The 19,458-nt window shown below is 37.1% G+C and overlaps 1 protein-coding gene across 1 annotated transcript in view; it reads right to left on the bottom strand.

Moving 5' to 3' along the window:
• Nucleotides 1-19,458, bottom strand: part of LOC107590279 (dihydropyrimidine dehydrogenase [NADP(+)]-like) — a 199,565-nt gene that overhangs the window by 87,936 nt on the left and 92,171 nt on the right. The window contains 3 exon segments of the mRNA XM_016278981.1: nucleotides 5,715-5,930; nucleotides 10,213-10,397; nucleotides 18,245-18,455. Coding sequence (XP_016134467.1) covers nucleotides 5,715-5,930; nucleotides 10,213-10,397; nucleotides 18,245-18,455 — 612 coding nt within the window.

Raw genomic sequence — 19,458 nt, 5'->3', positions numbered from 1 at the left:
GTGGAGCCACCCACGCGAGTGTTGCTAGCTTCTTTTTTTCTCTCTCTCTCTCTCTCTCTCTCTCTCTCTCTCTCTCTCTCTCTCTCTCTCACACACACTTCACAGTAGGCCAGCATGCAGCTATGGGAGGCTGTCCATCTCTCCGCTTTAACTCTGTCACAGAGCTGGAAGTGCAGAAATGGCTGTGTCACTTCCAAATACTCTCAGGGGGCCCCATCCCAGAATTCTCTCCTGCTGGTGTGAAATGGAAATGAGCCTGAATACAGTGCATGCTGGGTTGTGCCAGTCTCCAGCTACAGCGATCACTCTAAAGGAACAGAAACAGCTCTACTAGTGAAGTACTAGTGAAGAAAAATTAAGTCATGTTTTTCTTTTTCTTTTCTCCATTTGACATGCATATGACGCATTCTGGGTTTAATCAAGCAACAAAAAAAATACTGGTGTTTAAATATGATTCTAGTTTAAATCCAATGTGAATTCAAATTGAAAAATAATATATATATATACAGTGGGGAAAAAAAGTATTTAGTCAGCCACCAATTGTGCAAGTTCTCCCACTTAAAAAGATGAGAGAGGCCTGTAATTTTCATCATAGGTATACCTCAACTATGAGAGACAAAATGAGAAAAAAAAATCCAGAAAATCACATTGTAGAATTTTTAAAGAATTTATTTTTTTTATATTCCTAAGTTAATATTCATGGAAAAACAAGACCAAGTCCAAAGCTATAGACATGGGAGATCAATATCAGAAAATAAATACTGTATGTAAATAAATAAAAAAATGTGAAAAGTCCATTTCACAGCAGACTGAGAGATACAAGCTTGATGAGAACAAAACCGACAGAATATCTCATTATCCCACCCTGGGACCTCTAGCCCTTTTGCACCCGAAATGCTCATTTACAGAGTTACACATTACCAGCGCCACCTATTAAACACTCAAACTGTAAGAGGGTGTGTACGTGTGTATTGTGAGTGTGCATGTGAGGTTTGCGACCTTTAACCTTTCTGTTCTTGATAAAAATGCTGCAGTTGATTAAATCCTGGTTGCTAATTAGCAGAGAGACATATAAAGCCATGCAGAAGATGCCGAGAGAGAAAGTGACAATAGTGTGAGGTGGGGTGATGGGACACATCACACTTCATCTGTGTTACCATGGAGCTTCATCCAACATTTCTCATTAAATTAAAAACCTCGATCTGAGATGTACAGTAAATGTGTGTGTGTGTGTGTTTGCGTGTGTGCCGGCTTCCCCGTGCCATTTCTTTTGTTTCAACTGCGGTTAAAAAGTTGAGAATCCATCTTAATACATCTTCATATTTAGTTCATTCAGATTTGCCCACTAAATCCTCCTACGCCGAGGTGAGAAGGCACGTTCAAGAATAGACTGATGCGCGGAGAAAGTTTCACAAGATAAAGTTAGAGTTTAAGAGCTTTCTATGGTGGGCGCAAGTCTAGCGGGTCAACAGCAATCATTCAAGTCAAGTCAAGTCAAGTCTGCTTTATTGTCAATTCTTCCACATGTACAGCACATACACACAGAGAATTGAAATTGCGTTACTCTCAGACCCTTGGTGCATACAGATAACATAAATACAGATAGGTACAGATTATATACAAAATACAAAATACAACTATACCACTTCTTACTCTTACAGGTTAAAGTGCTGGAAATCTCACGTGAAAGACACAAAGGAACTATTAGTGCACAACTATAAAAGCCAATGGCTAAAACTAGCACCTACAGGCCCCTTTTGCGGTGCTGATTGGTGGCAAACTGGTGCCTTTGCCAATAATCAGGTTAGCTCCAATTACAGGTGTGATTTAACCAGACTTGACCAGTCAAAAAGCTAATTGGGCTCAGTTGCCTTCGGATCTCGGCCTCGGCCCTGGAGGTAGCCTACGAATCTGTAACGAATCTGTCTGAAATGGGCCAAATGTATCAATCACACATCTAACAATCCAGTATTTGGTGTGACACACACACACAAAAAAAAACATAATTCGTGAAAAATGGATGTAATGCCAGTGAGTTATTTGGAAGACGGCGTCCTTTGCCCTCTTTTTCAAAGGAGTAGCAAGAAAACAACACGTTTTCATATGCTACACAGTTCATTAATCCTAATTAACGGTCACAGAGCTTTGCTAGGCAGTTCTCCACCGGTCTAGCGCGCAACCCAAGCTAATTAGCGATGCCGAGCACCAACGACGAGACCCAGAAGCGTGAAGATTCTCATATTCGAAGACAATCCTCTAAGCATCTCAAATTCTATCAATAGCATGCGGCGGTAATGTTATGATAGGGGGGTGGCATGAAAAAAAAAGCACAGGATATTAAAAAAAGAGAAATCCCCTGTGTTTAAGGTGGGTGATAGTGGCGTAGCGGCTGTTCATTCATATTGACATTAAGAACTTATTTATCTTTCTCCCCCAAAGAAAAGCCCCCTTACAATCTCTCCCACTGAGCACACAATAAAGAATTATATGATTTCTGTTTATCGAGATATCAGGTGGTATTTCGGCATATGCTGGCGGGAAATAGATGCAACAGTGTATTACAGCCCAATCTGGCATCTACAAATGTCAAGAGTAAAGCAGGACTAGAGAGAGAAGGGGGTGGGGGGAAAAATTCACTCTTACGAAGTTCGCACAGACAACTTTGCAGACGACCATCAGTTGTTCACTTCCACTTTTAGTCAAGAAAGAAGGTTGACGGAGAGGGAAGATAATGTGATCTTAAGCAAAACATCCAGATGGTGCACCGAGCTCCCAAGGTAAACTGACGCGGGTGCAATTTCCAGCTTCCATTGTAACACATTTCTCACCACCTCGTGGGCGTAGAATACATGGGGGACGTTGGGGACGTGACCCCCCACCCCCACTTTTAAGAAAATGCAAATTCGTCCCCAACAAACATGATGTTTTAAAGGGCCAGTGTGAATAAATGTAGACTTAAATGCAGAGACAAGATAGTCTATGATTGGCCTGACGTTTTTTTCGTATCTAAAACGAGGCGATGTGAACATTATTGATGTGAACATTACCTCTCCTGTAGTGTTTAATTTATACTCAAAGCCGGAAGGCGCTCTCGCACAGAAAGTCCAAAATGGACTCATAGAAGCAATAACTTAAGACATGCCAGGAAATCTCTAATATGGACAAAGGCATCCAGCTATTGCTGTAGCAAAGCTGAATAAAATGCAGAAACGCTTTGACTTATGAAACTTGAAGATTATGAATACACAATTGCGACAATATATTGTTCATGAGTGTTTTGCATCTCCAGGTAAAAAATAAAATATATTAATAATGCAGTTCTAACTGGGCCTATCATTTATTACAGTATAGAACCTATAAAATATATTTTCCGCTTTATTCTGCGATAAAAGTTGAAAAAAGTGTTAGTATATAAACCAATCATAAAATTGTCATTAGGAAAATATAGGGGAAAAAATGATCGTACAAATTATTGGTTATTGTCCAGCAGTGTAGGCTATTTGATTTCCTAGCCAATTAAAAATAAGAGATAAGAAAAAGATAAAACCTGTCAATTATACAAACAATTTTTTTTTTAAATAAATAAATAATAAATAAAATACAGTTGACATTTCTGTCCCCCTCACTTCTGAAATGATGGCTATGCCCCTGCACCACCTCTTCCCTCCCACTGCCGTTTGTCTCTGGAAATAAAAAGCTGACCTTTTCCGAAGGGCCGGCGCGCAGTTTATAAAAGCAGACATGGAGGCAGGTGACAGGCGTCTATAAAACAGGAACAGCTACATCTCTCACTCACACATCAGAGCAGGAGAAACATCATTTACACACTTTACATGCTGTCCCTCACCATCTGAAAACAGCTGAGTGCCGAGGACCATGGGTTGGAAAAAACAATTTGACTCAATCTTTCCCGCTCCTGCCTCCTCTCAGTAGCATATGGAACTCCTGCATTACTATAGCGATGTCTATCACGAGTTTGAGTGCTTGTCTTACAGTTTTAATCTTGGGGTTTTATTTAGCATTTATTTATTTTCGTTTAATATCCCTAGTGCTGCTAATGAGTGGAAAGCAGCCAACACAGAACAAACATATGTTCCTGATTAATACGGACTTTGCTAAAAAGAGAGAATATTTCAAGTTAATAAAATAGTGCTTTTGAATTGTAACTGTTATTTTTAATGCCAAATTTGATTCTTTATCATTGAAAAAGAATAATTAAAACTATCTGAGTGCATGTTCATTTTAGCGACAACATTTATAATCATGACAATCACACTTAAATGGCTTTAAGCACAGAATAAAGAGGAGGTAAAAATAACATCTGACACGGTGTCATATCACCTTTCTCTCGACAGATTCATCTGTTAATTAAATCAAATAAGAGTCTAAGAAAAATACACTATAATTGTTGTTACCGGAGATACTGGATGAAACACGAAGGAAAGAAAGAACACAAATGAGAGCTCACATGACAAACGTGATCAAATGGAGACATGCTTTTAAGAAAAAGGCCCTGTAATCTCACGTGTCTCGTCTGAAGTTTCAGAAGAGATCTCAAATCAATGCTCAGATCTGTCATGACACCACAGCATGCAAACAAAACAATTTCAATTTTCAATGCCATTTCGTACCAAATTCTTCCTAGACCTGCTGGTTAACATTAAAGCAAAATTGACCTTATTTACTGTCTTGTTCAACATACATCCTACATTTTTTCATATAAAATATCCTGTTTTAAATGTAAATATATAAGATATCGAAACTAAAATGGGGGGATTGAAATAGGGAATGCTGTTTCATGTTTACTTTAATGTTACAGATCGATGTTCTTATTGCATGTTAACAATTATTTGATTTGTAATTATTTTTAGGAATTTGAGGACAAACACTGGAGACAATGCAGATAAATGAGAACACAATTAAATCTCCTGAGCCAAGTATTTTCAAACCAGTGTTGATAACTAAAAGTTAAACTATTAAAATGTGTTTTCATTGATTCAAATAAAGCTTAAATAAAATAAAATAAAAATATATTCAAAACCTTGAATAAAATTTGAATAGAAATGCTGTCTTGGCTAAACAAATAAATAAATAAGTAAATAAATTGAAGTTACTAAAATTATTAAAACTAAAATAAGAAAGCTAAATAGAAATATAAGAAAGACTAAATAACTATTTAAAATTAAAATGAAAACTGAATATATAAAACTAAAAGTTAATTCAAAACATGAATTAATAATACAATACTAAATAAATAATACTAAAATAACACTTTTTCAAACTGGGTCTAAGGGCCCTCAGAGTGCTAGGGGCCCTACATATAAATGTAGTAATGATTATTAATAAAGCATATAGTAAACTATAGTAATAAAAACAACATGAACATATATTTAAAATGAAATAAAATAAACAAAATAAAATAAATAAAGTGCTACAGGGTCCACATAAAAATTTAGTAATGAATAGTAATAAAGAATATAGTAAAATATGTTAATAAAAACAACATGCAAATGTATTTAAACTGAAATATTTAAATACAATAAATATGTTTATTTATTAACAAATATGGGGATTGTCATATCTGGGGTCCTTGGCATTAAACGTTTGAAAACTCTGAGGTATGAAAAACAATAAAATTTTACTCTGTCTCTTTTGAAAATCCAAAACAAAAAACACTATAGTTTGATGTGCATTATGTGCGCTGTTCTAAGTACCTTGTCCAACGAAAAGGTTTTGGTGAGGGCAAAACCCCAGCCCTGCTCGAAGGCCCTGCGGATCATGGTGGTGCTGGTGGTGGGTGGAGCGCTGGCCAGCCCAAACGGGTTGGGGAACGTGATGCCGCACATCTTCACACTGATGTTCACAGTGTCTATGGGTGAGTAGAAGAGGGGCAACTGGGGTGGGCCACTGACCGTCCGCCCAAAGATGGACTGTAATGACAAACAATCACAGCACACGTGTAAGACTTCATCTAAGGTATTTTCTACTTTGTGAGAGGGGAAATTGACAGCGTTCACACAGACAAAGCTCCAAAGCCTGGCGGAAAGCTCGCGGTCGCTCTGAATGCAGGTTTCTGAAGGTTACTCCGCTTTTGTGGGCCACCACACATGTGCATTTAAGGCTACAATAGAGCAGCTGATCGGAGTGAGATAGTGGCGTGTGTTTGTGCGAAACCCCGCAGCATTGTTTATCTCTTCCCATCGTGGCACAAAAGCAGCAAATAGCAGTCATACATCAGCTCTCTCTCTAATGAGCCTCACGTTTATCAAACACGTATGATTGCCCTTGTGGTGATGTCACAGCCGCATAATGAACGAGGGGGTGTCAAGTGAAGAGAAAACGAGAGCAGGAACATGACAGCCCACATCCTCCACAGAGAGGTCTCGTCACTGGGAAAGAGAGGAATCTAGTGAGAAAAAATACCCGAGACAAACAAGTAATGCCGAGGGATGTTCCTGAACCCACTTGGGCCCTGACGGATGTTGTAATTGTCAAACACTTTGTACACCAGATAGATCTTTGGCAGATGATACGTTATTGATTTTTCTTTTTTCAGAAGCACTTGAGGTAATTAACCACTAAGATTTAAGAACAATGTGATTATTTGAGGAATAGTTTGCACAATGAAAATTCTGTCATTAGTTAATCACCCTCATGTCGTTCCGAAGCTGTGTGACAAAAAAGAACAGAAGACTGTGTTAGTCACTTTTTTACATGCGATTACAACAAACTGGGAGCAAAATAACAAAGCTTCGAAAGTATCATTCCAAGTTAGTGATTCCGAGTTAACTGAGAGTCCCTTCTATTTGACTATAGACAGCCAGCAACAGCAATGCCTAAAAACTAAAACTATTATTTTTCTATTTGCAAGCACTTTTCTTTCCTTGAGGAAACATAAATCTAGTTTATTTTATTGAAAAATGTATGAAACATATCTAAAAAACATGAGTAATATTAAATGTCCAGGGACAAGTACATGAACACACCTCAGAGCTCTCAGGTGGAACTTGTTGTTGAGCTGATCTGAGAGCTGTTCTTACATTAGTCTTGCAACCTTTCTGCAAATGACTCTATTGGTTCCCTCACCTGCGGTCCATTACCGTAAAAACAACAACGCAATCTGTTGCCTTCCCTTGAACACTACATATGGTAATTTCATCAGCAAGTAAACAGTTATCTCTGCTTTGCTCTGGCCACAGACATGGACAGACTATTAACCCCTCGCTGATCCACCACTGCTGGAGAAGAGCTGCACTTAACCGTGAGATTCCCCCATATGGAGGTCAAATACAGTACCTTCAAGAGAATAACCCCTTATATCTTAGAGCACTCAACGGGACATTTACTTTGAATTTAATGCTATTATGGCAGAGGTCAGGAATGGCTTTATGATTCTGGTCTTTTATAACATGTTTTACACAATGTCAAAAGTTAAAAACAACATGAAATCAAAATGAACCTTACTAAATTGCTAAATAATTGTCAGTGGTCTTACATGTGAATACATGTGTTATTTTAATATCATTGGGATACTACTATAGTTTTTATTAAGTATATATATATATATATATATATATATATATAAAACTTATTTTAGTACATACATTTAAACTAAATTATAATAATAATAAATAATCAACTTAATCATGTTGTAATGTTTTAATGCTAAAATCCAGAAAAAGTGTAAAAGTATAAAAATTCCTAAATAATTAACTAAATAAATATTATTAAAATAAAAACAAACATAAAGTAACAAACATTATTAATAATATAATAAAACAATCAAATATTAATACAATAAAATAAACACAAATAAATAAAAATTTCACAACAAACAAAAAGATTTGTATTATTATTGAAAACAAACAAAAACAATTATAAAGTAAATATTATTAATAAATAACTTGCTTTTCATTATCCAATCAATCAAATTCCAGTTGTCCAGATCATTATTTCCAATATTCTATCTGGCATGGATATAAGACACATTACAAAGGTTACATCTAATTCACATTTACTTAACAACAAGGTAGGGAGAGATTTTTTTTTTAAACTTCAGAATAACGTGCACTGATAATCATACCAAATAAGTCCAAGAACATGTATTAAGATCAAAATTTTTCCCCCGCAATTTTTTATATGTTGACTTTACAGTCATCTGTGATGCAAAACACTCACGCACGGCCTTCATTTCTATCTGCCCAAGAATAAACTGTCATGTAGTCATGCAAGCAGTCAGTGTTTTGTCACATATATCTTCATAATTACATAATACACGTCACGGCTCCTTCATTTCAGCTTGGATTTTGACGGTTTTGTTGGTGTACGGGTTTGATGGCTTTAGCAGCATGAACAGCCACTGATGTCTCTGCAGGGTCTCAGTCTGCGTGTGCGTGTGTGTGTGTGTGTTTGACAGGCAGGGGGCCTCCATAAGCCCCTCTCAGGAGCCCAGGCTGATCTGGCTCAGCCAACGGGACAATCCTAAGTGCTCTCTCTCTCTCCCTGACCTCCCTCCTTCACTCTCCACAGTTACTTTGCTAGTAGCAAACTAATTAAGCCGAACAAGCTCGTATTGCCGGTGCCTCTGAGGTGAGATTTACGGAATAATCCTGTGCAGAACAGCATTCTCGCTGTGTGGCCCCGGCGTGTGGTTCTGCCGCGTGAAGCCACAGGAAGACCATTGTCCTACCGCCTGCTATAACGCAAATTTATTCCTTATTGTGCTCTGATTACTCATAAACATACTCATATTGAGAGGCTTTTGTATCCAGCGGTGTCACAGCTCACTCTTTGTAGAGAGCATGTAAAGCCCTCATCTACATAATTAATCAGCACTGCAAATCCTCCTTTTCCATTGGGTTTTGTGATCTTAACACGGGACATAATCAGGGCAACATCTGTTTCCATCTCATCAGAACAAAAACAAGTGTTTTCAAATGTGGATTTGTTGAGAAAATGAACTTGGGTGTGTGTTTACGGTGACACAATATTGTCATTTGGGCAGCTGACATGACATCTCACAGCAGGGACGGCAAAGTCCTGCAGTGTGATGATACACTCCATCTTAGAGCATTATAAATGGCATTTTCGGTAATTATTTTATAATTATTATGTGTGCAGCTTGTATAACCTCATTTTGCCCTGGCCCTGTCATCTTTTACTCACCCTCATGTCGTTCCAAAACCATATGACTTCTTTATGTGGAATACAAATGCAAGGTTCTTTTCCATACAAAACAAGTGAATATGGGGCTATCAGGCTCCAAAAAGAACAAAAAAGCATAAAATATTTAATTTAATCTCATACAATAGAAAAAGACCTAAAGCAGACATAAAAAGTCATTATTATATGCTGAAAATCTTTCTTACACGATGACATCCAGAAAAGTCTATTAAAAATTCCTCAATAAATAAATAACTAAACATTAATAAAATAAACAAACATACACATACTTTTTATTATTATTAAAAACAAGCACACATAAATAATGAAAATAAATATGATTAATAAAATTACAATTATTTTTCATAAATAAATAAATCGATTAATACATTGCTTTTCATAATCCAATAAATCAAATTCTAGTTTTCCAATATTTTCTGCTGAATATTCTGTCTTACACGTAAATAAGACACATTATGAAAGTTACTTGCATCTTTCACATTTCTTTAGCATCAACAAGGAAGATAAGAAGACATTTTGTCCAACTGATATACATTTTTATTTATATATTTAATATTAAAACTGATTTCAATTTCTTTCTAAACTTATTTGCACTTTTGTGCAAGATGCATCACGATACATCAATAAAATCAAACGTCATTGGTTGGTGTGCATCTCATGATCAATTACAGCACATTTGAATACATTTGAAGTGCGAATGAGATTCAAGAGCTACAGCGTAAAGGAAGATTTTTTTTTTTCCGTCACACAAATACGTGTGGCTTCCGAAGACCTGGATTATAGTTCAATAGTCATGTAGATGCTTTTTTTAGTGTGTTATTTTTGGAGCTTAATGGTCTGAATAGCAGGGTCTTTCACTATACAGAGAAGAGCAGCTCAGATATTCTGTAAAACATGTCCACATGGATTTGGTACATCACATGGGTGAGTGAATGATGACAGTTAGAATTTTTTGGTGAACTATCCCTTTAACTTTATTCCTGAATCCTTTTTCAACCACTCTAGAAAGAAAGCAAGAAAGAAAAGCACCTGTAAGTATCTGTGCATGTGCCAGGAGGCCTGTTTCCCATCATTGACTGCTTCCACGGTGGTATTGGCCAGACCGGCCACATCGCCCCCAGCGAACACCCACGGCTCACTAGTTTGCATGCTCTCTGGGTCCAGCTCAGGAAGCCCCCATCTGTTTAACCTGATGGGAGCCATGGCCTCGATCACTGCAGAGAGAAAGAGAGAGAGAGAATTGATAAAGAAAAGGGTAAATTTATGAGAAAAGAGGTAACATGGAAAAAGACCTGCAGAAAAGGAAAACCCTGATAGACTGGAAATGGCAAGAAAATAATACGAAGTCACTGACAAGACAAATGACGAGAGCTTTTTTCCCCCACTGGCGTTTCTTTTTCTTTTTGCGAGGTTAATGTAACATCTCCTGGTGCATTTCATTCACTGTTAGTAACGTTAGCCGGAAGATAGTCTGTCAAACTGATCTACATTCTGAAATGACCACCCCTCCTCTCTCTTGAACACACACCATCCATCTTCTAAAGGCACGGCTGCTCGACATAGACCGCATCCTACATTTATCAATGAAGAAAATTACAAATACAGATCTAAGGACTGGATGCCTAAGATTTATTGCACATTATGAGGATTACTTTGGAGGAACGGAACTCCTTTCTCTCCTTATTGAGTAAAAAAGTCAGCTGTATATTGGACAATGTTATTCAATCACAAATGACAGAATATCATCAGCCATGGAAGAATTACATTAACTGATGTTACTTTATACAACCTGAAATGATATGAACATATCTGTAGAAAATATTTATCAATTATTTCAAAGTATTATGATATAATATAAAATAATATAATATAATAAAGCACTAATTTAAACATAAATTAGAGATTTAAAAATCCTTATTTGCAAACCAAGGCAGAAGGTATTACAAATTCTATTCTATTCTATTCCGGACCCCTGCTCAAGAGTGTGATGTCACATCATTGATGATTTCTGAAGGACCAGAGTTTTTGAATATTAGTTTTAATAAACAGTGAAGATGCTCTGGTGACTGTTTACACAGTATATCAAAATCATTTACACACTGTTTTCCATTATATGTCTCCTTTAATAACAGAAAGCAACAAGCATGCACACCAACAATCAGATTTTCTAAACACTGAAAGTCAGAATTCTGTACAAACTCCAAACACCACAGCCCACCCAATACTTTTAAGTAAAAATAAATTGAATTTTCCTCTTCCTCCTCATAACTAAGATTTCGATTTTCCTCCGGGCGATTAAAGAGACTGGCTGAAGGGAAGTGATGTTAAGAACAAAGTTGTAATATCCTCCAGTGAGCTGGCAGGTCAGTTCAAAGACAGAGAGGAAGAGAGATTGGCTCCTACACTTGACACTGTGCCTGTAATCCTGATCGTCAACACTTTTTCTTGCTGTTCTTCTCTATTATTTTTTCCCCTTTATCTTCCTTTAATGTCTAGAGTTCTCTGCAATTGTCTAGACCTCTTCAACAGCCTCACTTAGCCACACAGAGATGCTAACAGTGAGTTGTTTTTCTTTCTGTCTGCTCTGGAGAGGTAGTAGAGTGTGTCAGGCCTCTCACAGCCCTCAGAGATCATTCTTAAGTAAAGCAGCAACTCTCTCTCGCTCTTTCTCTCTACCCATGGGCATTCTCCTCACTGACAGATGCAAATTGCAAGGGTCCATTAAGCAGAGGAATCCACACTGGATAAAGGAGAGGACGGGGATTGTGGACCAGCACACTAGGATAGTCATCATTCCATCAGAACATTCCCATTGTTCTGTACTGCAACAGCACAAATTTCAGTGTTAGTCAGTTGGTTTAACAAACTACAGAGACAGTTTACAGAAAAATAATATTTCCGTCATTTACTGACCCTCATGTGATTCTAAACCTGTATGCTTTTATTCTTAATGTGGAAAACAAAAGTAGAATTTTTGAAGAATTGCCTATCAGCTATTGACACAATGAGTCAGTTCTCAGGGGAGAAAAGTAATAAATAAAAAGATATATATATATATTGAAGTTATCCTAACAGGAGTCAAAGGGCAGTTTTTTGTGCATATTTCATAAATTAATTGTATTCTGAAGCACAGTATAAAAACTTAAATGAGATTTGAAAAATAACTCTGATCAAAATTAGAGAACACTTACAGATACCTTCAAATTATTGGTGTTAAAGGGGTCATATGATGCGATTTCAAGTTTTCCTTTCTCTTTGGGGTGTTACAAGCTGTTCGTGAATAGATAAGATCCCTAAAGTTGCAAAGACTAAAGTCTCAAACCCAAAGAGATATTCTTTATAAAGGTTAAGGCTCGTCCACGCCCTCCTAAAATGCCTCATTTATACACGCCCACATGTCTACGTCACTATGTGGGAAGATTTGCATAACACCGCACAAGTGTTCAGGCAAAGAAGGTGTAACTTTAATTCTCGCTGTAGAATTGTTGCCGCCGCCGCCATGTCGTGGAGACGCTGTGTTTCATTGTGAAAGCGAAACATCAGTGGTTAAGTTGTATCTACAACATTGTTCCAGAACAGCTCAACCCAAATATTCAGATGTGTGCAACGCATTTTACGGAGGACGAGGACTGTTTTCTGGTGTTCCAGTGTTCCGGTGAATTCAGTTCCCCTGTTTCCCCTTCGGCGCGCATGCTGACCCTATACAGTCTATGATGCTGACAAATAATGCTGACTCACAGACTGTAAGTATGTTTTCATATTTAAAGGATTTGCCACTGACGATTCAAACGCGAGTTTTGAGCAGTGTAGAGTAGCGCTTGTTGTTTGTCATTTCTCCGATCACAAATGCAGACATGGTTTTATGTTTACGCAGCGCGATGCAAGTCATTATAATCAGTAATTATGTCCCCACTGGATGCAACAAATGCCGCATTTATAATGGATTTTTTTGGTTTTGTCTCGTTGCACCGGTACTAGGCATCACAGTATTGTAAGGGGTGTAACATTTCCGTCATACGCTTGAGGAATTCGGCCAATCATAACGCACTAGAATGCTGGCCAATCAGAGCACACCTCGCTTTTCTGAAAAAGCGAGACTGAACCCTGAGTGTGTAAAGAAGTCAGTGAAAGGTGGAGGAGGAAGTGTTATGGTTTGGTGCATTTTTTTTGGTAATCTTTAGCACTTGACAGTCTCGTAACATTCATATTTAGACACATTTTGAAAAAGATCTGTTTAGGTTTTTACAAAAGAATTAAAGTCATATGGGTCTGGAATGACATGAGGGTAAATAATGACAATATTTTCAAGTATCCTCAATCTGTTCTAATTTGCTGGTTTTTAATATAAGAAATTCAATGCATAAAGCCTTGTGTTTGACTGTGTCAAGCTCAAATGCAAGTTGCTGTTCAGTCTTGTGCCGGAGAAAGCAAGCGGCCTCATTACCGCTGATGGAGTGTGATTAATGGAATGCTGATGTTTGAATATTCGGCCGAGCGGGTAGGTGGGGGCGGAGCCTTGGCTGGAGTGACAGGAGCCGGATGAAAAACACTCCATCACAAAGAAGAAATGGGGAAAAAAGAAAATGGAAAGAAAAAACAGCCAAGTGTGGCGAGGGATCAAATCAACTGTTAGCTCCAGTGGGCAGGCCTGCTAGATTACCAGCCAACTTTTCTAGCCATGTCAGCTGTTCTGGTACCAGCCCTCGATGGCCGCGGCCAGACCAATCTGATGAGACACTTGAGTGGGCAAGTAATTCATATTTCCTAAATGAAAGAACACAGATGGAAAAAAAAAACACCATCCCTCAGCATTTTTTTGCAAAACTAAAGGAAGGTACAGTGCGGACAGAACTTTGGCTGTTGCTTATGTTACAAAACGCAATATCTGCAAAGTAGAAGTACACTAAGATGACAAAAATAGGAATCGAGATGAACACAGGCATGTCTGAACAAGACCATCTGATTCCATTAAACCGAAAGACAACCGCACACACAAACGCACAACAACCTCATCAAACACAATAACCTCCCTAAAATCTCTTTGCGAAATTACACTAGCTGGCTTTCGGTCAAGTACACTATTTCCTGCTCCTGCTAAGAGGTGATTTGGTGTGCTTTAATTAACCTTGTAGAGCAATTGCTAATAATGATAACCCTCTCTTGCTGTGCAGACCTTTCCTGATGTTTAACATGATCCACAGATGCTGTGAGCAGGTCAGACATCGTACAATAGCGCCAATAATACTTACGAAACAACCGGAGGTGCTAAATTCAAGGTTAGGACAAACAACTTGGACTACATGCAAAAAAATTAAGAAATTATAGGACCGAAGAAGGGGCAAATATTACAGTCTATCCAGGCATAATTGCATTGTGGTGATGTTTGCTGAATAAATATATTCAATAATGCTTAATAAACCTAAACATAGACAATCATATGTTTTTTTAAATATAATAATTGCAACCATACTTATATACTTATTTATTCATCATTAGGCAAAATGCATTTAAATACATAATCATTATATAATATACTCTTTAAAGACATAAGCATGACAAGGTTACAAAAACATTTATATGTTATATTTATATGTTTGGGCACACTTGACTGAAAAGTTTCGTCATGAATGTTTATCATGATTGATTGCAATTAGTTTTGTAGATATAAACAAATTCTGCCTAGACATGGGATTCTTTACAAAAGTAAAATTTTTGAGAAATGAGGCCCAGAAAGTGATGTAAAAGTCCTGCCAACACAGGAACTCCATCAATACATGTTTTAAGCATCCAATGAGGAAACTTTTTCAACAGTCACAAATGGTATGTACTTTTTATGTACCAAAACTTAAAATAATAATATAATAATATATATATATATATATATATACACACACACACACACAATTATTTTATGTTTTTTTTATTTATGGTACATACATTGTGACTGTTGAAACAGTGGGTTTTAGTTTCAGATAATTTGTGCTGTTACTGCAGGCTGGTCAGTGAGTAAACTCATAGCATGGGTGGGATGGATCTCATTATGATGAATTCATGTAATCTCCAGTCAGCTCTGGACACTACAGTCTCTCTGTGACATTACACCTTGTTTTTTTAATGCAACCCTAATTGAAAATCATAGCGGGTCTGCCCTTTAGCAGCCTGATCTAATTAGTGGACTTCAAAATCATGTTAGAAAAAGTTCTGCTCTGTCATCTGCCATGAACACGTTGTATACTGCAGCCCACCAATAATTAGCAGGTCTGATGATTACAGTTATTAAATGATTGAATTGTAACAATTTATATTATTAATCAACTGTTAACTGAGTTAATTTAACTACTTGAATGATGTGCTGTGATCACAAGTTCCTGACCACATCTATCAGTACTAGAGAATAATCGGATGGAAACCCCAAGTCAGTATTTAGCAGCAGTTTTTAACTGCTTCAGTTTATCAGAGGAATTACACTAAAACTTGTTAGAAAAGAATCAAAAAACAAGTACAGTAATTAACATCAGTAATAAATGCAGTGCATTTCGCACACTGCTATTGGTCACAGTTCAGGGACTTGGCGAGCAGATAATTATCCGGTTGAAAATGAAGATGGTGACTCTGACACCGGTCTCTCTCTTCACCCTGTATTCACGTCACTAAGACGTCCAGGAATAATTTTGAGTTGTAACTGTGCGGTAATGACTTGCGTTTGCTCCCAGAGGGCTGACTGCAGGAGCTCAATACTAATCCAGTCACACTCTGTTTTAAGATGATTTCCATTTGGAAACAGCATAAAACTCATTCAGTGCCATTCATCACCACACTACCATCAAAGACAAATACATACAATCAAAATACCATTACAACAACACACCAGTTTTAAGTCTCTGACTTGCCTCAAAGTGTTGATGTTTATAAATAAATAAATATGAATATACATAGAGAAAAAGGCCATTTCCAAAGGGTAAAATAAAGTTTCACATAAATATAAAGTTACGTTGTGATATTTAAACAAATTAAGTCAATTGTGAGATATAATGTCACAATTACTAGAAATAAAATAAAAACTATGATAGAGATATCTATAAAGAGAAATAAGGTTAATTTTTGATATATAAATTTGCGATTGCAAGATATAGTCACATTTATGAGAAATAAAGTAAATATTGTGATATAGTAGTACTAATAAAGCCACCATTACTTTTTTTTTTTTTTTTACTGAGTGGTGGTGGTGGGGGGGTGGGGCAAATATTTTTTTTACATTAATATTTCAAAGTAAATGAAATCAGATCTACCATTATGTTTTGATGACTTAAAGAAAGTTATTTCATATTTAAAAATGTACCATATACAAATTGTAAAGTAACGTACCAGTAATGTTTTCTGTTATATGTGTTTTGTTGTAATAGGTTTTATTATAAAATGATATTTTAATTAAGAATAGAATAGAATAGAATATGGCTTTGTATATACATGTGTGTATGATATGGTCAAGCTTTAAAGGGGTCCTATTATGCTTTTTTTTTTTTTACTTTTTCCAACTTTAGTCAGTCTGTAATGTTGCTGTTTGAGCATAAAAAAAGATATGCAAAGTTACAAAGCTCAAAGTCCGATTCAAAAGGAGATATTTTATTTAACAGAAATTACTTTTCAAAAACTACAACGAACGACTCATTTGGACTACAATGCATATTTACCGGGATTTGTGATATCACAAATATCGACGAATGGGATGAGACCTGTTTGAGCTGCACTAGAGAAGGCAGCGAGAGACACGCTAGCTTTCCCAAGGCAGACGAACTTAGAGTGGTTACAATCATCCAGGTTTAAATCACGCTCAAATTGATTTGATTTTGACGCAATATTTACACTGAAGCTGGCAGGCGGCTATGGTAAGGGAATGACATTTCCCAACCAGGAGCCGAGTGCTGCCAATCACAACACACACTGGCCCAGCTAACCAATATGAAATTTAACTGCTGGTTCGTCTGGTCAGAGGAGAACTGGCCCACCGACTGAGCCTGGTTTCTCCCAAGGTTTTTTCTCCATTCTGTCACTGATGGAGTTTTGGTTCCTTGCCGCTGTCGCCTCTGGCTTGCTTAGTTGGGGACACTTCATTTCCAGCGATATCGTTGACTTGATTGCAAATGATTGCACAGATACTATTTAAACTGAACTGAGCTGGATGATGGCATCACTGAATTCAATGATGAACTGCCTTTAACTGAAAAATGAGTGTTTACTATTGTCATTTTGCATTATTGACACACTATTTTCCTAATTAATGCTGTTCAGTTGCTTTGACACAATCTGTATTGTTAAAAGCGCTATATAAATAAAGGTGACTTGACTTGACCAATCACAGCACATTTCGTATTTCAGAAGGCGGGCCTTCATTTGATTCAGGAACTATTTGAGCCGTTCATGCCAGACTGGGGCGCGAGGCGTTGTAATAATGCAAAATATGTGAAAAAATGTGAATTGTGTTTTTTGAACAACCTAGTATGAGAGCCTGTTCTAGTACACCCCCAAAACAAAATTAAGACTTTGTAAAAGAGCATAATAGGACCCCTTTAAAACCCACTGCTGATTTCCAGACTGCCTGTGATAAGGAGAAAGTTTATTAGTGTGGGACTGGGATACTTGGTCAAATATACCCTTGTACACTTCACTACTTAATCGGAGAACACTGGTGCTACAAGACAGCCAAGCTAATTCGACCTAAATCAAATGAATAAATCCCTGAAACAACACCAACAACATGGGCCTCATCCATTTGAAAATGGCAGTCGTTCAGAGCGCTGATGGGTTTACTTACAGCATAATAAGCCTCAGTTCAACCCACACTGTTCAGAATCACTAAATTTACTGCGAGACATCGGGTCTGTTCCAATGCTTAGTGACTATTCCCTACATAGGAAGCATCCTGACTAAAATAGCACCTGGTAAGTAACTGATTACAAATGCTCTGCATATTTTAAACTGTAATTATTCTGGAGAACATTACTTGAAAAATAATCACATTTTGGAGGAGTTGTGTTCATTTGTAATAAGGAACATACAATACCTGTGGGGTCGTTCATCAGAGAGCCGAAAGCACTCATGATATAGTCGGCCTTCAGTCGTATGATCTGCTCCTCATCCTCCACCCACTGACCCGACTCTGTTTGCTCAGTTCGGCAGAACTCCATTCCATGGACCCGGCCTGCCTTTAACAACACCTCACGTGGAGAGAGGAAGGGCAGGAACTCACATTTCTCCTCCTTGGCCAGCTCCATCTAAACACAACATAAAGACTCCACTTAAGGCCCTAAAACAAATAGAACTCACGTACAAATTCTTCTAGCTTGACAACATTTTTTTGAACGAAATATCTGACATGTCCCAGAGTGCAAATTTTACACAATCAAATATGCAATGAATTGAGGTTGTGTGGCCTATTGTTTGAAACGATTATCTGCATATGTATGATATGCATAATACTTCTGGTTTCACATCCAGTTCTACTTTTTTAAGCATGCATTACAGTAAGCAGTGAGCTAATACGAACCTAGCCTAGCCTATGGTCTGTTTTCGTTTCAGCTCAATTACTGTCATGCTGGAGCAACAGTTTGAAGAGAATGTTGCTGAGCAAATTAGTTAAACTTAGTTAGCTGATGACATGTTAATTGCTAGCTAACTGAATAACAACACACATAATGGGACAGGCAACTTAACCGTCACCTTTAGTACTGAGAAACGCATATTTAGAGTGTGTTGGTCAAACAAATATATCTGTGGTCAGAATAAAATTAAATTAAATAAAAAAGCTGCTTTACTTAAATAATAAATCAATATATTTGAAGGTAACTGTCATGCTGGAGCAACAGTTTGAAGAGAATGTTGCTGAGCAAATTAGTTAAACTTAGTTAGCTGATGACATGTTAATTGCTAGCTAACTGAATAACAACACACATAATGGGACAGGCAACTTAACCGTCACCTTTAGTACTGAGAAACGCATATTTAGAGTGTGTTGGTCAAACAAATATATCTGTGGTCAGAATAAAATAAAATTAAATAAAAAAGCTGCTTTACTTAAATAATAAATCAATATATTTGAAGGTAACTTGACCACTCCTTTAGTACTCAGATATGCACATGTACAGTGCATTGGCCAAACATTTGCATCTTATATATTCTTAAAAAAAAAAAAAATATATATATATATACAGTGGGGGAAAAAAGTATTTAGTCAGCCACCAATTGTGCAAGTTCTCCCATTTAAAAAGATGAGAGAGG

Source organism: Sinocyclocheilus grahami, unplaced genomic scaffold, assembly GCF_001515645.1.
Source record: "Sinocyclocheilus grahami isolate Dianchi unplaced genomic scaffold, SAMN03320097.WGS_v1.1 scaffold126.1, whole genome shotgun sequence".
In the NCBI taxonomy this organism is placed as follows: Eukaryota; Metazoa; Chordata; class Actinopteri; order Cypriniformes; family Cyprinidae; genus Sinocyclocheilus; species Sinocyclocheilus grahami.
Note: the sequence above shows the minus strand (reverse complement) of the source record. Positions and strands in the feature narration are given on the sequence as shown.